Here is a 20,629-nt window from a genome sequence, read left to right as displayed (position 1 = left end):
ATTTCCGTTTTTTTGGCGTTGAGTTGCAAAAAGTTAGCGGACATCCATTGTTTAATTTCATTAAGACACGCCTCCAGCTGACTACAATCCGGATTGAAAGGTTTCACATAGATTGTTAGACGCTAAGTGTTCATTTAACTGCTCCGCAACAATTTTTTCGAGGATTTTTGAAATAAAGGGAAGGTGTTTACCATGAGGTCAGGATCGAGGTTAGGTCTTTTAAGAAGAGGATGAATAACCGCTTTTTTGAATGGTAGGGGAACAGTGCCCGAGGAAAGTGATAAGTTTATAATATTTAGCACTGATGGAGCTAATAATACAAAGAGCTCCTTGATCAATTTCCCAGGAAGAGGGTCAAGTAAACATGTTGTTTGTTTTATTCCATTTACACGTTGTAACAATTCCTCTAATGTTATTTCCTCAAAATGAGAGAAACTATTTTGGAGGGCAGTATCCGCCGTATATACAATCGTGTCAGTGTTAATAGAACCCAGTTGTAGCTGGGACGCATTGTCTTTAATCTCCTTTCTAATGACTTAAATTTTCTTACTAAAGAATTGCATGAAGTTATCAGCTGAGTGGGTGGAGCTACTGGAAGGAGTCCCTTGTTGGGTTAGCGATGCTACCGTACTAAACAAAAATTTAGAATCATTTTTATCACGGTGGATGAGATTTGAGTAATATTTAGCTTTAGCTAAGGAAAGCATGCGTTTATAAGTTATTAAACCATCACTCCTTGCTTGATGGTGCACCTCAAGTTTAGTCGTGCGCCATTTGCGTTCCAGCTTTCTACATAATAATTTCTGAGCTCTAGTTTCTTCTGTAAACCACGGGGTACGCTTTTTTGGAGCCTTTTTTAACTTTAGCGGTGCTATGTTATCAATGGTTTCGCGCAGGGCGTCGTTAAAGTTGTTAGTGAGGTTATCAATAGAGCCCAAATATTTTGGGAATGGTGCCATTACCGAGGGCAGTAGGTCAGCAAGAGTTGTCGTTGTGGCCGTATTAATGTTGCGGCTGCTATAGCAGTTATTATTATTATTAGTTTGACGAACATGCGTCTGAACCTCGAATTTTATAAGGTAATGATCGGACAATACTTTAGTATACGGGAGTATCATAACTTTGGAAACGGTGATACCCCTGACAAGCACTAGGTCTATCGTATTACCGATGCATTAGAAAGACCCTGAAAAGCACAATTTATCCAAAAATTTACTTGAGTAAATTTAGGGCATTATTACCTACCTGTGAGTACTAGTACAACAAATAATTTTTAATTTGGATTTTTTTTTTTTTTTTTAAAGGTTTTTTAAACTGTATATGACAGGGGTGTCAAAGTCAAATACAGAGTGTGCCAAAATTTAAAACGGAACAAAGCCGCGGGCCAAGGTTGAACAAATTAACGTTTTAATAGGGACCCAAACAAGTTTTGCATTGAATATTGAACAAGCAAGGCTTATAACTTTATAGTGACATGCAAAATCAAGTTTCAAATAATAGTAATAATAATAATAATAAAAAATATCAATGGCATATAAAAAAAAAATCTAAATAAAAATGTAATGCCTCTTTTCTATTTGCAAGCTTCTGAGGGAAACATCAAAATGAACCTTTTCCACCGGCTAATAGTTTATTAGAAAATAAAATAACAATAATGAATGAATCAAACATTCAAGCTTTGAAGTAGCAAGAGAAAGTGCATGCATAAAAACGCAAATTATTGCTCAGTTTGCTACACTGATTCGCTTTCACGCTGAATATGGAATATGCAACGCTTATATAACTTAATAGTGCAAAATCAACTTTGAAAAAACATCAATGGTATATTGAATAAAATTCAAATCAAAAAATTAATGCCTCTTTTCTATTTGCAGCCCTCTGATGTAAATATCAACATTAACTTTTTCCGCTGGCCAATAAATTTGAAAATAAAATAACAATGCGGTGGTAGCGGGGGGTGTATATTGTAGCGTCCCGGAAGAGTTAGTGCCGCAAGGGGTTCTGGGTATTTATTCTGTTGTGTTTATGTTGTGTTACGGTGCGGATGTTCTCCTGAAATGTGTTTGTCATTTTTGTTTGGTGTGGGTTCACAGTGTGGCGCATATTTGCAACAGTGTTAAAGTTGTTTATACGGCCACCCTCAGTGTGACCTGTATGGCTGTTGACCAAGTATGCTTTGCATTCACTTGTGTGCGTGTGTGGAAGCCACACAGACTGTGCCGGCACGCTGTTTGTATGGAGGAAAAGCGGACGTGACGGCAGGTTAAAGGTGCCTTAAAGGCTGGCCCCCAATATTGTTATCCGGGTGGAAATCGGGAGAAAGTCGGGAGAATGGTTGCCCCGGGAGATTTTCGGGAGTGGCACTGAACTTCGGGAGTCTCCCGGGAAAATCGTGAGGATTGGCAAGTATGAGTATTAGCGGTGAATGCTGTGTTACAGCGGCAGTGCCGCTGTATAGTACCGGCGGGCCAGCTTAATTTGAAATTGCCTCAAGGACCAAATGAAATTACACGGTGGGCCAAATTTGGCCCGCGGGCGAGAGTTTGACACCCATGGTATATGACAATGCAATGGAGAGAAAAATCAGTTCTACCAAAGTTAGTTTTGGTGTTGTTTGGTTTTATCTGAAGAAAACTAGGTGCCTCAGAATGTGCCAACCAGGCAATCACATGCCAATCATGTATCTGCATTGTACTCATTGCTGAGTGTTTGAATAAATAAATAAATAAATCCCTGCAGAGTTATACAACACTGACTTCGAAGTTAAATCCTGCTGTTGTCTACTCTACATGGCCGGCGTCAGCACATTCTGCACATTTTACTCACTGAAGCGTCTTTCGTGATTCAGTGAGGCAGAACATTGGGGAGAACAGTAGGAGGACATCCGCAGACTTCTATTCTCCCCCCTACTGTGCATGAGCATTTGCTAGTACAGTAATGAGTATCCTCTGACTCACAATGAATACACTTCCTGTTATGCAACCACGGCAACTGCACATACCTGTAACTAGTGCAAACCATGAAAACAACTGCCTAAAATAACTTTCTCGCCATTTTGGCTACAATATATTGATTTCATTACTATAGTTTCACTTGTTTGCCTCTGTGTGTGTGTGTGTGTGAATGTCTGTGCTGTAGGGGAACAAAGGCGGAGTCAGCGCCCGCATGTCAGTTTTTGGACACACAATCTGCTTCCTCAACTGCCACCTGCCGGCTCACATGGAAAACTCCTATCAGCGCATGGAGGACTTTGAGAGCATCCTGCAGCAGCAGCAGTTTGAAGGCCAAGCAGCTTCTGGCGTTCTAGACCATGAGTAGGTCACAAGCAAGAAGGATGTTTACATCTGATGAGCGCTATAATAAGTCATGATACTGTGTGTAGTTATCTGTATTCTTAATGTGGTAATGAAAGAGAGTAAAAAATGTTTTGGGTTACTTTTAGTGTATGGCAGGAAAAAAAAAGGTGTCTTTATATTTTCAGTGTGGTGTTCTGGTTTGGTGATCTCAATTTCCGCATCGATGACTTGGAAATGCAAGTGGTAAAAACAGCCATCGACAATAACAAACTTTCCATGCTGTGGGAAAAAGATCAGGTAAGATTGTGTTTTTTCATTAATGTTTAACAAGAGCAGGGACAAACTTTGGGGGGGTCACAACTGGTTTAAGTACAAGAATTCAAAACAGGTGATTTAGTTTTTTTCCCTTTATTTGTGTGAAACTATTTTAATACAGTGGAACCTCGATTTATGAACTTAATTTGTTCTTAAACAGAAACTTCCAGCTTTGATAAAAGTCCATAATATATTGAAGGTTTTTACACTTTGAACACAATAAAATGCATTAAACATAACAAGAGGTGTTGGATCATCCATCCATCCATTTTCTACCGCTTATACACTTTGGGGTCGCGGGGGGCACAGGTGCCTATCTCAGCTACAATCAGGCGGAAGGCGGGGTACACCTTGGACAAGTCACCACCTCATCGCAGGGCCAACACAAACAGACAGACAACATTCACACTCACACAACTAGTGTTGCCAATCAACCCATCCCCAGGTGCATGTCTTTCGAAGTGGGAGGAAGCCGGAGTACCCGGAAGGAACCCACGCAGTCACGGGGAGGACATGCAAACTCCACACAGAAAGATCCCGAGCCCGGGATTGAACCCAGGACTACTCAGGACCTGCGTATTGTGAGGCAGACGCACTAACCCTTCTGCCACCGTGAAGCCCGGTTTTGGATTAGAGACGCGTGGTTTGCGGTCTCATCCGCGTAGTCCGCGGATAAACCCCGGGTCGGGCGGGTGACGTGACGAATAAATAGTTTTTAAATAGATTTGGGCGGGTGGCGGTTGAACCATTCGGGAATATTTAATATACATAGTTAAGGGATCGGCTACCTTTATCACTAAAAGAGCCATTTTGACCAGTGTCTCAAAGTAGAAAAGACAATAGGAGCCGCAAAACATTCTCGCGAATATCTGCTGGTGGTCACCCAGTTAACGAGATTAAGGGCATGCTATGAAGCCATTGCCTTTGACGCCTTTGACGTCTTCTACAACATGTACAAACTGCTTGCCAGTCCAGCAACATGTTGTATGTAGCCTCCGCAGACACACGCACACGATTGCAAGGCATACTGGGTGACACAGAGTACACTGAAGGTTGTGATATAAACAATTTTAACACTCTTACTAATATGCGCCATACTGTGAAGCCACACCAAACAAAAATGACAAACACATTTCTGGAGAACATCTTCACAGTAACACAACATAAATGCAACATAACAATTACCCAGAATCCTTTGCATCCATGACCAATGTGCGTCGGTAAGGTGGGCGGGGTTGGGGGTGTGGGGGTGTAAAATATAGTCAGGCATAGTCATGGATGCAAAGGATTCTGGGTATTTGTTGTGTTGCGTTTATGTTGTGTTACTGTGAGGATGTTCTCCCGAAATGTGTTTGTCATTCTTGTTTTCACAGTGTGGCGCATATTAGTAAGAGTGTTAAAGTTGTTTATATCACAACCATCAGTGTAATCTGTGTCACCCAGTATGCCTTGCAGTCATGTACGTGTATTTGCGGAAGCTGCATACAACATGATGCTGGACTGGCAAACAGTTTGTACATGTTGTAGAAGGTGTCAAAGGCATTGGTTTCATAGCACGCCCTTATTCTCGTTAACTGGATGAGCACCAGCAAGTATTCGCGAGATTGGGTGCGGCTCCCATCGTTATCTTTACTCTGTGAAACGGGTCAAAATAATTCTCTGAGTGGTAAATATTGCCGACCCCTGATATATAACAACGAGCGGGCGGTTGCGGTTTTGATAAAATGTTGGTTCGGGTGGATGGCGGGTGGATGACGACTTTAGTGATGCGGTTGCGGATGATATAATTGCCTATCCGTGCATCTCTATTTTGGATCAACTATCTCTTTATTAACAAGCCAAAACAACAGCAACGGCATCCTGAACTGTCATGTATACTCTGCTCTGCCAACACACCAACATACACAGAAGTCCCTTTTGGTGCCCTCACAAACAATCAGAAATCAGAAACAAAAATTCAATCATTGCTACAATAATAAACACCTCACAAACAATCAGAAATCACAACATTTTTTTACAAACATATTGCTACAATAATAAACATTTGAAAAAGTAAAATCCACTTTACATTGCCATCGGCAAAGGAGCAGCTGGCAAGAGGAGAGAAAATAGAAAAACAGAGAGGGAGAAGGGCTGTGTGAGAAGAGGGAGGGCTGTGTGTGTGTGTGCTCTTGGAAGAGACGCTGCTGAACGAGAGGTAGTGTTTTCTTAACCGCTGTGGCAAGTTTTTCCGGAATAGTCCAGTCCCATCACAATTAAAAAACTTGTTGTGGCACAGTCTGCTTCGTCCATCCATCCATCCATCCATTTGCAGGGGGCGCTGGGGCCTATCTCAGCTACAATCGGGCGGAGGGCGGTGTACCTCATCACAGGGCCAATACAGATAAACAGACAACATTCACACTCACATTCCCACACTAGGGCCAATTTAGTGTTGCTAATCAACCTATCCCCAGGTGGGAGGAAGCCGGAAAACCTGGCGGGAACCCACGCAGGCACGGGGAGGACATGCAAACTCCACACAGAGCGCAGGATCGAACCCAGGACCTTCGTATTGTGAGGCAGACGCACTAACCCCTCTTTCCGCATGCTGCCCGCTTCGTCAATATCTTCAAATACGAGCAAGCACAAACTGGCTCCCAGCCAGACACAAAATGAGTGAATAAAGTGTTAGTCGATAGATATGTGGTATACACACAGAGGCATATTTAATAATACATTGTAAATCAAAAAGTTTGCAAAAAGAGGGGTTTGTAAATCAAGGTTCCACTGTAGTATTTGACTCAAACCTAAATATATTTAGATGAATGTTTTGGATTATTATGAATGAAACATTATATAAGAACTTTTAGTGCAAAACAACATTAAAATAAATGAAACGACTATGGGCTATCTGCACTTTTCTGACACATACGGGAATAAAACCTAGATCATTCTATTTTTCATAATAGCACACTGACCGCAAGACCATTAGAGTCTGATGTGATAAAAACTGCCATTATAAATGTATCTGTGATATGTAAGTCTGGTATGGCGATTAGGTGTGTTATTAAATTTCATATAAGCACACTGTCATTCATCAATTGACATTTTACAAGCTATTTTTGCTTCTCAACAGTGTCTCACATGTCAGGGCAGCACATAGATTTATAGTATAATATTATACTATATAATATTTCTATTACAAAAAGTTTTTTATCTCTCTTATGAGTGTAACTGCAACTGTTTTTTTTAATTATTTCTATAACAAGTATATCTCCTGTAAATGATCAAAACTCACTCTTGCATGTATCTTGCATCTGATTGGTGGGCAGCTGCATGCTGTCAATCAGTGTCACGGTGGCAAGAAAGCAGCCCCAGAAAGCCAATCAATGAACATGTGCGCGGTCTAAAGGAACAAGTTTCAGTCCGAGCGGCGATTTTCCACCTGGCACAAATGTTTGACTTGTCTCCATTCAATTGCGTTACATTATGTTTTAACCGTGCAGGGTTCAAAAATACACTTTTTCAAACTGCGTTTCGAAAAACTGCAGCGGACATGTCCCCCACACCCCAAATCAAGTTCATGAATGGGAAAATCTAATTAAAGTACTCCCCTTTGTTTGAGGTGAGCTAAAATGGTTCATCTCTTTGTATGTACAGTGGGGCAAAAAAGTATTTAGTCAGCCACCGATTGTGCAAGTTCTCCCACTTAAAATGATGACAGAGGTCTGTAATTTTCATCATAGGTACACTTCAACTGTGAGAGACAGAATGTGAAAAAAAATCCAGGAATTCACATTGTAGGAATTTTTAAGAATTTATTTGTAAATTATAGTGGAAAATAAGTATTTGGTCACTTCAAACAAGGAAGATCTCTGGCTCTCACAGACCTTTAAGAAGCTCTTCTGTCCTCCACCCGTTACCTGTATTAATGGAACCTGTTTGAACTCGTTATCTGTATATAAGACACCTGTCCACAGCCTCAAACAGTCAGACTCCAAACTCCACTATGGCCAAGACCAAAGAGCTGTCGAACGACACCAGGAAAAGAATTGTAGACCTGCACCAGACTGGGAAGAGTTCATTTACAATAGGCAAGCAGTTTGGTGTGAAAAAATCAACTGTGGGAGCAATTATCAGAAAATGGAAGACATACAAGACCACTGATAATCTCCCTCGATCTGGGGCTCCACGCAAGATTCTATCCCGTGGGGTCAAAATGATCATGAGAACGGTGAGCAAAAATCCCAGAACCACATGGGGGGACTTGGTGAATGACCTGCAGATAGCTGGGACCAAAGTAACAAAGTTTACCATCAGTAACACACTACGCCGACAGGGAATCAAATCCTGGAGTGCCAGATGTGTCCCCCTGCTTAAGCCAGTGCATGTCCAGGCCTGTCTGAAGTTTGCCAGAGAGCACATGGGAGAATGTCATGTGGTCAGATTAAACCAAAATAGAACTTTTTGGTATAAACTCAACTCGTCGTCTTTGGAGGAAGAAGAATACTGAGTTGCATCCCAAGAACACCATACCTACTGTGAAGCATGGGGGTGGAAACATCATGCTTTGGGGCTGTTTTTCTGCTAAGGGGACAAGACGATTGATCCGTGTTAAGGAAAGAATGAATGGGGCCATGTATCGTGAGAATTTGAGCCAAAACCTCCTTCCATCAGTGAGAGCTTTGAATGGTGGACCAAATACTTATTTTCCACCATAATTTACAAATAAATTATTTAAAATTCCTACAATGTGAATTCCTGGATTTTTTTTTTCATATTCTGTCTCTCACAGTTGAAGTGTACCTATAATGAAAATTACAGACCTCTGTCATCATTTTAAGTGGGAGAACTTGCACAATCGGTGGCTGACTAAATAGTTTTTTGCCCCACTATATGAATATATACACATAGAATATAGAATAGAAAGTACTTTATTGATCCCTGGGGTAAATTCAGCACCACAGTTCGCTCACAATAGAAAATAGTAATAATAAATAATATGTAACATATTATATATATAATATATGAATAATATAAATATATTCTACATTTAAGTGCAGTCAAAAAGGAACATATATTTATAACTCAGCATGATTAAAATACTGTTAAATTAATACTCTTCTAACCGTGTCAGATCAAAATATGTACATTTTTACATTTGTACAGACAGAATTTGGGGTTGTATTGGATTTTTCTATTATGTAAGTTTGTGCATGTGTACCTAATGTTATGTATACTGAGTGTATGTTTTGGCCACATGGAGGCAGTAGAGACATGACATCTATATGACAATGCTGCCATTGTTATCCCATCCATTATTCTCACAGTTAAACATGGCAAAGGACAGTGAGACTGTGTTGGAGGGATTCCATGAGGGACCGCTCAAATTCCCCCCGACATACAAGTTTGATGTAGGGACCAATATGTACGACACAAGGTTGGTCAAGCAGATGTTTATGTTTTAGGAATGAACTGAAAACAATGTTTGAAAGAACCCATTAAAAAGACAACACAGTATAGCTTTATTCAAATTATTTGGTTCTTATCCTCATCCCAGTGGGAAGAAGCGTAAACCAGCTTGGACCGACCGGATCCTGTGGCGCTTGAGAGGCACAGCGCCTGCTGCCAGTACAGGGAAGCGTGGTTCAGTTTCAGGGCTGACCAGCGGGACCAAAGTGACACAGCATTACTACCGAAGTCACATGGAATATATGGTCAGCGACCATAAACCCGTCTCTTCTATCTTTACCTTGCAGGTGAGACCACCAGGCTGCACACACATTGGCGGGAATACTATTCTTCATGCACATTAGTTAGAGCTAATTGTACCCAGCTACATTTTATTTGCAACATGTTCACATTTTGTGTACTAATAACAGTACTAGATGTTTTATTGAATGTTGTCTCTTGTCAAATGAGCCATTGGTGGCGGTAGCTAGCATTAAAAGCTGCTTTCATATTGTTAAGTCCCACGCGGAAGAAAAACATGACCAGAAAACTAAATAATAACGTCTTGAGCCGATAATAGACCATTTTTAAAAAAAATAGCTACACCTAACAAATTTAAAGGAAACCTATGATGATTTTGATCTACATTTTAAAAAGACTTCCTTGTGGTCCAGATTTGTGTTTCTTGAAGGGGAACTGCAGTTTTTTTGTAATTTTGCCTGTCGTTCACAATCATTACGAAAGACAAAAAGAAACTTTTTTTTATTTTTTTATTTTAAACATGATAAACGTATGAAAGATGCGGGTAATGGGATTCACCATTGTAGCCTTCAAAGCCCTCTAAAACGACTTTAAACCCTTCTACCTGTTATGTACAAACTACAAGTGTGTATATGTGTATATATATATATATATATATATATATATATAAATATATATATATATATATATATATATACATACATATATATATATATATATACATATATATATGCACCTTATTTTGGTCGGTTTAACAAATATCTCTACGTATTTTCTAAGCGCATTTATTTCTGTTTCCATAGCAGCTCATTTCTGACTTCTTCCGGCAACAAATGTGTGTTCTTACTTGCGGAAATAAACGCGAGTGTTTTGTAATTCTGGCAGACTTAGTAACAGACAACGAAGATGACTATTTTTGGAGAAATGAGGATTGACAACCTTATGTTTTTGAAGCTGAAAATACAGAGGATGAAGCAAACGCAAAGAGAGGTTGAAATGTTGGAGCAGACTGAAGCCAAGAGAGGTGGGTCGGTGTGATTAGACACTGCAAATGTGGAACTTGGAGCCAAGCTATGCCGAACAAAATGGCGTGCTTACACACTATCGTGTGGAAAAATTTCCCCGGCCAGCTGAACCAAACGGACAAATGTCCATCGAGTGGGTCACTATGATATGGATCTTAATACATGCAGCACTTCATGCTTCTTATTTAATAATTTGTTATTAATTATTAAATATTATTTAACTACAGTACATATGTTGTCGAGCTCGCTGTCTACAAACAAAACATGTAATGTGGGCTAATACTTCACAGATACTGTAATATGATTGTTCATGTTTTTCAGTAAGTACAGATTGTTGTAATATCGCGTTGTTGTGGATAAAAAACTCAAAAACATTCAGCTGCTGACGCAAGAAGCGAGCTTATGCTAATACCGTAGCATGTTATGGCAAGGCGATGTGTAACTACGCTAGATATACAGTTCCCCACTTTTACAATAACATTATTGCTACTGCTTAATTATTATACATGTTACAGGAAGTAAATTGAACAACTAAGAATTAAGGTTTTGGCCGTTGTTTTCTCTAAACGCATACATCTAAGAAGGACATCTAAGAAGGACAGCTCCAGACTTGAGAAACTGATCAGGCGGGCCGGTTCTACAATCGGAATGAAACTGGACTCACTGGTGAAGGTGGCAGAGAAGAGGACTGTTGACAAACTAGTGAGCATCCTGGATGATGCCAGTCACCCTCTGCATAGCGTTATCAGTAGCCAGAGGAGCCTGTTCAGTGCTAGACTGCTTCATCCCAAGTGCAGGACTAATAGACTCAAAAACTCCTTTGTCCCACACGCCATTGGACTGTACAACTCCTCTCTGGGACGGGGGACGGGGGGTATTAGGATGACAGGGGATGCAAAACATTAACACTGCAATACGTTTTCATAACATGGTCACGACTGCCTACTTTGTCTTGTTATATTCTTATTTTACTGTTATATTGTTATTCCCATTGTTTTTATTCTTTTTGTAATATTTCTCAATTTTGTTTCCATTTAAACCCCCATTATTTACTTTTTACTTTTTTCTTTAAATTGATCTCAACTCTGTACACTGCTGCTGGAATTTTAATTTTCCTGAAGGAACTCTCCTGAAGGAATCAATAAAGTACTATCTATCTATCTACATTTGTCTAAATATGGCCAAGGTCAAGCGTTATTGTGGGTTTCCTGGACATCGTCTTCATCACTAAAAGGAAAACCTAGTCTGCAGAAGACAATAACTGTCGTTTTCATTTATTTTTCTCTCTCTTTTTTTTGAGTCGTGAAATTTGAAGTATCATTCCAATCGGATTTGGACTCCCTCTTGATGTGGCCTGAATCTGATCAGATTTTAATCACTTTGGATCGTTTAGATTGGGAAAAAAAATCTAATCAGTGTCACTTGAGTCCAAAAAAATCAGACTTGCTGTGCAGTGTGAACGAGGCCTTAATGTCCAAATAAGGACTTCAACCTCATTGTTATGTTACAATGTAGCTAGACTGCTAAACCTCAAGGGCAGAGGCATCCAAAACTGCTTGCAAGCTCACGCCAAAATGCATAAAGCTTTTAGTTTGATGATTTGAATTGGTTTTCAAACACAATTATCCAACACTGTCTCATCTCAGAAAAGACAAAAATCATCATCGGCCCCCTTTTTAGAATGTATACTTCTTCTGTTTTTGTGTTGTCTCTAATTTTTTAATATTTACTGTAAAGAGAGATAAGTGATGATGAAAGCAACACTTTTTTTTAGTTTTTCTGTAGCTATCTCTCTTGGCACATGCACAATTATCAACTAATAACCACGGAGGTATACGGTGGTCGTCTACAACCATGCTTTTCTTGTTAACCAAACATTTATCATTTAGAAAAGCCCTCACTTCTATAAACATTATTTTTCTCCAGTTTCCTTACAAGGTGGATGTCCCCTTGGTGACACTCCAGGTGGAAGATGAGTGGAATAGTATTGCTGAGGCCATAACCAAATTCAAACTAGCACCCAACTATGCTCGCAGTTCCTGGGACTGGATTGGACTTTACAAGGTAGAACATATACAGTGGGGCAAAAAAGTATTTAGTCAGCCACCGATTGTGCAAGTTCTCCCACTTAAAATGATGACAGAGATCTGTAATTTTCATCATAGGTACACTTCAACTGTGAGAGACAGAATGTGAAAAAAAAACAAGAATTCACATTGTAGGAATTTTAAAGAATTCATTCGTAAATTATGGTGGAAAATAAGTATTTGGTCAACCATTCAAACCTCTCACTAATGGAAGGAGGTTTTGGCTCAAAATCTCACAATACATGGCCCCATTCATTCTTTCCTTAACACGGATCAATTGTCCTGTCCCCTTAGCAGAAAAACAGCCCCAAAGCATGATGTTACCACCCCCATGCTTCACAGTAGGTATGGTGTTCTTGGGATGCAACTCAGTATTCTTCTTCCTCCAAACATGACGAGATGAGTTTATACCAAAATGGATACATGGATGATACAGCAGAGGATTGGGAGAATGTAATGTGGTCAGATGAAATCAAAATAGAACTTTTTGGTAGAAACTCAACTCGTCGTGTTTGGAGGAAGAAGAATACTGAGTTGCATCGCAAGAACACCATACCTACTGTGAAGCATGGGGGTGGAAACATCATGCTTTGGGGCTGTTTTTCTGCTAAGGGGACAGGACGATTGATTCGTGTTAAGGAAAGATTGAATGGGGCCATGTATCGTGAGATTTTGAGCCAAAACCTCCTTCCATCAGTGAGAGCTTTTAATGGTTGACCAAATACTTATTTTCCACCATAATTTAAAAATAAATTCTTTAAAAATCTTACAATGTGAATTCCTGGATTTTAGTTTCACATTCTGTCTCTCACAGTTGAAGTGTACCTATGATGAAAATTACAGACCTCTGTCATCATTTTAAGTGGGAGAACTTGCACAACCGGTGGCTGACTAAATACTTTTTCGCCCCACTGTACATCACTTCCAATTAAACGTGCTAGACATGTTTTTTTTGACCGCTGCTAATGTTGTTGATCTGGTCTCTACTGTCCTAGGTGGGATTCAAACACCACAAGGACTATGTGGGATACGTGTGGGCCAAACAAGAAGAAGCAGATTTTCAAAGACAAGAGCACCAGGTAATGAAGACGTATCCTGAAGTCTTGTTTAAGAACAAGTTCCTCTCACGTTTAGTGAATTTTTTACAAACTGTTGTGTAGGTAACCTTTACGGAAGAGGAATTGCCTAAAGGCTCAGGGGATTTTATCTTGGGTTACTACAGCAACAACATGAGCACCATCGTCGGCGTAACTGAGCCATTTCAGGTAATCGCGAACACAATACAACATTTAATAGAATAAAAAATACAAATTTTAAACAATGTTTATTATATATATGAGATATTCCTCCGAATTAGGGCCATTTGCATTCAAAAGAAACTTAAATATCTGGCTTTATGCATTTGCCTATCCGAGGCAACTTAATTTGATTTTTGTGCAAGTTTTTCTAACCTGAAGATGAGTCATTTGTGTAACACGACTGAGTTTTTAGCACAGAACTAGCAAATACCTGAAAAATTGCCACATATAATTTATGCTGATACAATGTGAGCACATGATTCAGCACAATTTGTATTCAAAATCCCAAAAATATTGTAGGTAACAGTACTGTGCTGAGCTTTAAACCTTCATAGTCATTGTTGTTATATAAAATACACAGAAAAATAAATGAGTGCATTTATATTCATCCCTCCCATTGCCTGCAGAGTATGATGCAACTTCCTGTGGACCATGTGACTTTTGGAATATTTCACATTTTTCAGTGGGGGTAATGTGTTGTAGTAACAGGACTGAGTTAAAACCCAGGTACACGGCTAAAGTGGGAAGTTTAACTAAATTATTTTTTGTTTTTCTGTTGAAAAAGAATAATTAAAGTTGGTAAAAGGTGAAGCACAAATATGTAAAAAATAAATAAATACATACACAAACACATGTGTGTGTATATATTTGAGACACTTGTGATTTAGGGCTGTATAATTATGGGTCTACAGAAAATGTGACGAAATCTGCTGGGACAAAAGTATACATACAGCAAATGTTAATATTTGTTTACATGTCCCTTGGCAAGTTCCACTGCAATAAGGCACTTTTGGTAGCCATCCACGAGCTTCTGTCAAGCTTCTGGTTGAATTTTTGACCACTACTCTTGACAAAATTGGTGCAGTTCAGCTAAATGTATTGGTTTTCTGACAAGGACTTGTTTCTTCAGCATTGTCCACACGTTTAAGTCAGGACTTTGGACCTCAAACACTCCTCAAAAGTGGTAAAGGAATGGCTAAATCAAGCTTGAATTAATGTTTTAGGATGGCCTTCCCAAAGTCCTGACTAACCCCGTGTGAACAATGCTAAAAAAAAAAGTCCATGTCAGAAAACCAATACATTTAGCTAAACTGCACCATTTTTGTCAAGAGGAGTGGTCAAAAATTCAACCAGAATCTTGTGGATGGCTACCAAAAGTGAATTATTGCAGTGGAACTTGCCAAGGGACATGTAACCAAATATTAACATTACTGTATGTATACATTGGAACCAGCAGATATGGTCACATTTTCAGTATTCCCATAATAAATTCATAAAAAAACAAACTTCATTAATGTTTTTTGTGACCAACAAGTGTGTGCTCCAATCACTCTATCACAAAAAAATAAGAGTTGTAATATCTATTAAAGTTTAATTTTAGGAGGTGGGGACAGGCAACAAATGTTCAAAGTAGTTCAAATTAATTGTTAAAAATATAATTTGTTAATTACGTAATTAGATAAATGTGCAGGTTACTTTAGTTAAAAAAATATTTAATTAAATTGTTCTTCTTCCTTCTTTTCAGGCACATACTATGGTTTTGTTTTTGTTTAATTTGTATAGATGGAGAGTGTTTTTGGTTGTTTTGATTGATTGATTGAAACTTGTATTAGTAGATTGCACAGTACAGTACATATTCCGTACAATTGACCACTAAATGGTAACACCCGAAAAAGTTTTTCAACTTGCTTAACTTGTCCACGTGATTCATCCATCCCATCCATCCATTTTCTACCGCTTATTCCCTTTCGGGGTTGCAGGGGGCGCTGGCGCCTATCTCAGAAGCCACGTGATTCAATTCATCGTAAATTCATTTTGGCATCAATATCGGTGGAATGGCCCATATGAGCAGTAAAGATTATCAATGTGTTGATGGAATGATTAAACTATTGTATATTGGCGTGTGAATGTTGTCTATCTGTGGTGTACCCCGCCTTCTGCCTGAATGCAGCTGGGATAGGCTCCAGCCACCCTCGCGACCTCATAAGGGACAAGCGGTAGAAAAATGGATGGCTGGATGGAAAGCTAGCTCCATACTGACCTTATACTTCCCGTTTATTGTGATAATAATGCTTCATTTAATCTACACAGATCCAGCTTCCCACTTCAGGCCAGGACGTCAGCTCTTCAGACAGCTCTGACTTCAGCTCCGAGGACGACAGCACTGTCGTTCTCACAAAGTCGAGGTCCCGAAGTCCCAGTCCTCACAAGGGCAAGCGTCACCGCCGCCGTCGCAACCACAGCCGCAGCCGCTCTGAAAGTCCTGTGCAGAGCCAAATGAAGGAGATAACTGCCCCCACAACTTTAGTCACGTCTGAATGTGAGTCCACCAAACGTCCAGCAGAGGGCAGCCAGAAGTCTGATTCTGAGGAGACCAACAAACAGAGGGAGGAGACTGGAGTGATATGAGCATGTTGTCACAAGCCACTAAATCAATTGTTTTTTTTTTTCTTTTATGCATCTACATGTTTTATCTCGTGAAAATGCGCAATTTTTGATGCCATCGGTTTTATTTTTCCAACCGCCTGGTTCCTTTCGAGCAGGGGTTTTCTTCCGAGGGAGATATAGCAGCTTGAGAGCGATAATGAAAAGCCTTTTTCAAACACACTAAAGGCAAAAATAATAGGATTTTCATTTCTACAATAATTCTGTGCATAAATCCACAACTGTATTATACAATTGCACTTTGAAAACCCCTGCTTTAGAGGTTGTCCTAAATGTTTCATCGCGTCCTGTATTTTCTCAATCGTGCATTGTTTGCTTCTTAATATTTTGAGGGCATTTTCACGCATTGTGGCCGGTCGAGCTCATTTGTTTATCCCAACGTTTGGACAGCAAATACATCAGGGCGCAACTGAACGATGACATTTCTCAGATCGAGATCTTGCTCAGGTTGCACACTCCAGGTGCTTCGCATACTGCCATGTGACAAAGCACAGATACCCTTGCATTGGTAGTGTTTGAAAGAAACACATCATACTGCGGCCATCTGCAGTCATTCTAGGTGTTTCAACCAAAAAGAAAAACATTGAAAAATGTTAAGACAACAAAGTAGCCAAGCAGTCCCAACAGTTACATCTGCAGACACGCTATCAGCACAAGGTCACATGATCACCCACCATTCCCTTTGAAAATACACTGGTTTTATCAAACATAATTGCAAAGCGGTTTCGCCGTGCAATTCCAACGTGTGGTTCTACAATGGTGTACAGTGGGGCAAAAAAGTATTTAGTCAGCCACCGATTGTGCAAGTTCTCCCACTTAAAATGATGACAGAGGTCTGTAATTTTCATCATAGGTACATTTCAACTGTGAGAGACAGAATGTGAAAAAAAATCCAGGAATTCACATTGTAGGAATTTTAAAGAATTTATTTGCAAATTATGGTGGAAAATAAGTATTGGTCCCATTCATTCTTTCCTTAACACGGATCAATCGTCCTGTCCCCTTAGCAGAAAAACAGCCCCAAAGCATGATGTTTCCACCCCGATGCTTCACAGTAGGTATGGTGTTCTTGGGATGCAACTCAGTATTCTTCTTCCTCCAAACACGACAAGTTGAGTTTATACCACAATGGATACATGGCTGATACAGCAGAGGATTGGGAGAATGTCATGTGGTCAGATGAAAGCAAAATATAACTTTTTGGTATAAACTCAACTCGTCGTGTTTGGAGGAAAAAGAATACTGAGTTGCATCCCAAGAACACCATACCTACTGTGAAGCATGGGGGTGGAAACATCATGCTTTGGGGCTGTTTTTCTGCTAAGGGGACAGGACGATTGATCCGTGTTAAGGAAAGAATGAATGGGGCCATGTATCGAGAGATTTTGAGCCAAAACCTCCTTCCATCAGTGAGAGCTTTGAATGGTTGACCAAATACTTATTTTCCACCATAATTTACAAATAAATTATTTAAAATTCCTACAATGTGAATTCCAGGATTTTTTTTTACATTCTGTCTCACAGTTGAAGTGTACTTATGATGAAAATTACAGACCTCTGTCATCATTTTAAGTGGGAGAACTTGCACAATCGGCGGCTGACTAAACACTTTTCTGCCCCACTGTATACAGTGTTCCTAAATATCCAAGGAGAAACAAAATTGATAAATGCACACCTTTTAGGGTTTAGGGGGGCACTGCTACTCCAGCCGTGTCAGCAGCAGAGAGTGAATGTGAGAGTAAAGGGCTTTAAATAAACCCTCCAGCCCCCTAAATGAGCACAGTGAGAAGTGGCGCCCTGTGGGTGGATCACTGTCAGCTGACACAGCACAGCTGTCGAGCCAGAACTCATTTTTATTGGCTGTAGGGCAGCTGATATTGTCGGACCGATTAGGACGAGGCTTTTAACGTGACTCGCATGGGCCTCGACAAACAAACACAAAAAAAATCAGTGAAAATAAGTACTTGCGTCATTTGCTTCTTGCATGATGACATTCCAGTTGATATGAAACGTAAAAACTACTAAATGGGAGTAAAAACTCTACCATGTAGAGCAACCACAGGGCTTCGCATTTGCATTGTGAACCAAATGTGATCATTCATCTTATACTTACTGTATATGCTCAGTTTGATGTCATTTTTGCTCTGTTATCTTTTTTTTGTCATCTCATTGACGATTCTCCTTCACAGATTGGGGTTGATTGACATTAGTGAGATTAGTTGTGTTACCTTGTGACCCCTGATGACCCGACTAAGACACTTTGCGGCTCTTAGCGTGTAGGAAAGTATTGTGTAGCTGTAATCTCATTGTGTATGTGTGGCGGAATTGTGTTTTGATAGCGACGGGTCAAATGATGCCTATATATGAAACGGAAGGGGCGGCACTCTGTCCTTTGAAGCCTCGATGTGTATGTCGCTTTAAGGAAAAAAAATATATATGTGACTGATACAGGCCAAACTGTGGTAATTAGGAAGTGTTTTTTAACTGTTCAAAAGTGACAGTTCATACAGTTGTAGAACTGGCGTACCATGTTTGGTATTAGTTTTTGTCAGTGGTTCTTAACCTTGTTGGAGGTACCGAACCCCATCGGTTTCATATGCGCATTCACCGAAAAACAAAATGTCTTGTTTTTATTCAAATTTAAGACAAAGTTGTAGGTTTTTGGTACCACTCAAGTATGTGGAACATATTCTAAGTAACAAAGACTTAATTTAGCGTTATTTGGACACTAGAGGAGCATATTCTAAGTAATAAAGACTTAATTTAGAGTTATTTGGTTAGGGTCAGGGTTAGAGGGTTAGGGTTATTATAACGCCATGCTGAATAAGGCATTAATAAGTACTTAATAGTTAAGAGCAAAAATTTAACTAATTTGCATGTTAATAAGCAATTAATTAATGGTGAATATGTTCCCCATACTAAAGTGTTACCATGTTTTTTTTACTGATGCACAAAATGAACCGTGCATGAACATCACCTTGTTCAAAGAACAAAACCAACACAGTGCATAAACTCACAACAAATTACACACCTGCAGATCAGTCAGCTGTTGCCGCATCCGTAACACACTGATAGGGAGAAGTTTTTATTTGCACGATGAGTCGGGTGTGTTTTGACCTCCGCCGAACCCTTAGGATCCGATCGAAGCCAGGTTAAGAACCACTGATCTAAATTGAACTAAGAAAAGGATGAACTTTCAAAGTGTGGGATAATTTTTTATCTTATTGCACCAGATAAGCTCCTTTTCCCTGCAATTAGGCTCATTAACCAAAGTTTTGTGTTTCATAACTTTTGAATTGTTTTAATCCAGCAAAGGGTGGCTGACCATTATGAAACAATAGCACAGTATCAGTGCAGTGTCCATACAGCCAGCGAGTGTGCCACACGCTCACTGAGGTGTCATTTACCCATCACTAGTGTTTGATGCGACTGCGTTTGCATGGTGTGGACATACTCTACATTCCGGTGCTGTGATTTTTGTGCTGTCAAGTGCTGTTTTTGACTTTTTGTCATACCTGTGAAAGTTGTGACAAAATTTAGCAATGGTACAGTAAAAGTGGTTTAAAAATGTAACTTCCATGTAAATGTTAGGTGAAGAACAAATCTGAAGCTGTCAAATGATTTCAAAGTGTATTTTAAGTATGTTATTTATTTGGAAATGAAGATATAGTATAATGAACCTTTTTGTGTAGAGTAAGATGTTATAAAAATGAATAGATTGTGAGGTGAATTAGATAAATTGCAGTCATTATTAGTGACTAATGTGAAGAGAAAAAACTGTACAGAATGTAATTGTCAAGATAAATACTGTATGTATGAATGATACAAATGAAATATGGATAGCAGACAATCTATGCCACAAAGTTTATTTTTCCTTGAATTGTGTATTTATTTTCTTATTTAGATATATATGTAAATTTTAAATGAACCTGAATTCTGCTGGCCAGTGAGGGAGCATTATTTCAGTGGAAATGTTTTCTTTTTCTTTTTTTCTTTACGTTATGAGTGAGCCTGTTTGCTGCAGGTTGGACATCTTTCTTTTACTGAATGAAGAGTAGACTGTTTAGTCTACATGTTTGTATGATTGCTACAGAAAAGTATTTAAATGCTAATGAATCTAAATGTGTGAGACATTTGACTTGATATTTGGCATATGAGACCATAGGGATTCCCATAAGTGCAAAGAAACTATATAAACATCCCTTTAAAATCGGCGGCCTTTGTGCTTCTTTTTGCATGGTTTTTAATAATTGATGCGTTGTTTAATGGATTTTAATGAATCCTACAAGTCCAATAGATATGTTAGGAAATTAAAGACCTGCTAAAATGACTAATGAACCAGTCACTCAATGGGAAAATAACGATAAAATATCTCAATTGCATCCATCAAGTTACCAGTTGCAGTGTGAACTGGTGGTGGGATTGTTTCCAGAGGATGTTGAGGCGTTCTAGATGAAAGAGAGGAAACG

General features: G+C 39.3%; 1 protein-coding gene across 1 annotated transcript in view; it reads left to right on the top strand.

The window, feature by feature from the left end:
• The window catches only part of inpp5jb (inositol polyphosphate-5-phosphatase Jb), a 61,891-nt gene extending 41,518 nt beyond the window's left edge, over positions 1-20,373 (top strand). The window contains exons 6-13 of the mRNA XM_061906654.1: positions 3,139-3,314; positions 3,482-3,593; positions 8,924-9,033; positions 9,154-9,352; positions 12,257-12,394; positions 13,413-13,496; positions 13,578-13,682; positions 15,807-20,373. Coding sequence (XP_061762638.1) covers positions 3,139-3,314; positions 3,482-3,593; positions 8,924-9,033; positions 9,154-9,352; positions 12,257-12,394; positions 13,413-13,496; positions 13,578-13,682; positions 15,807-16,124 — 1,242 coding nt within the window. The 3' untranslated portion in view covers positions 16,125-20,373. The remainder of the gene's footprint in view (positions 1-3,138; positions 3,315-3,481; positions 3,594-8,923; positions 9,034-9,153; positions 9,353-12,256; positions 12,395-13,412; positions 13,497-13,577; positions 13,683-15,806) is intronic.
• Positions 20,374-20,629: the final 256 nt, after the last annotated feature.

This window comes from Nerophis ophidion, linkage group LG07 (genome assembly GCF_033978795.1).
Source record: "Nerophis ophidion isolate RoL-2023_Sa linkage group LG07, RoL_Noph_v1.0, whole genome shotgun sequence".
Classification (NCBI taxonomy): domain Eukaryota; kingdom Metazoa; phylum Chordata; class Actinopteri; order Syngnathiformes; family Syngnathidae; genus Nerophis; species Nerophis ophidion.
This window is presented reverse-complemented; position numbering and strand designations above follow the sequence as displayed.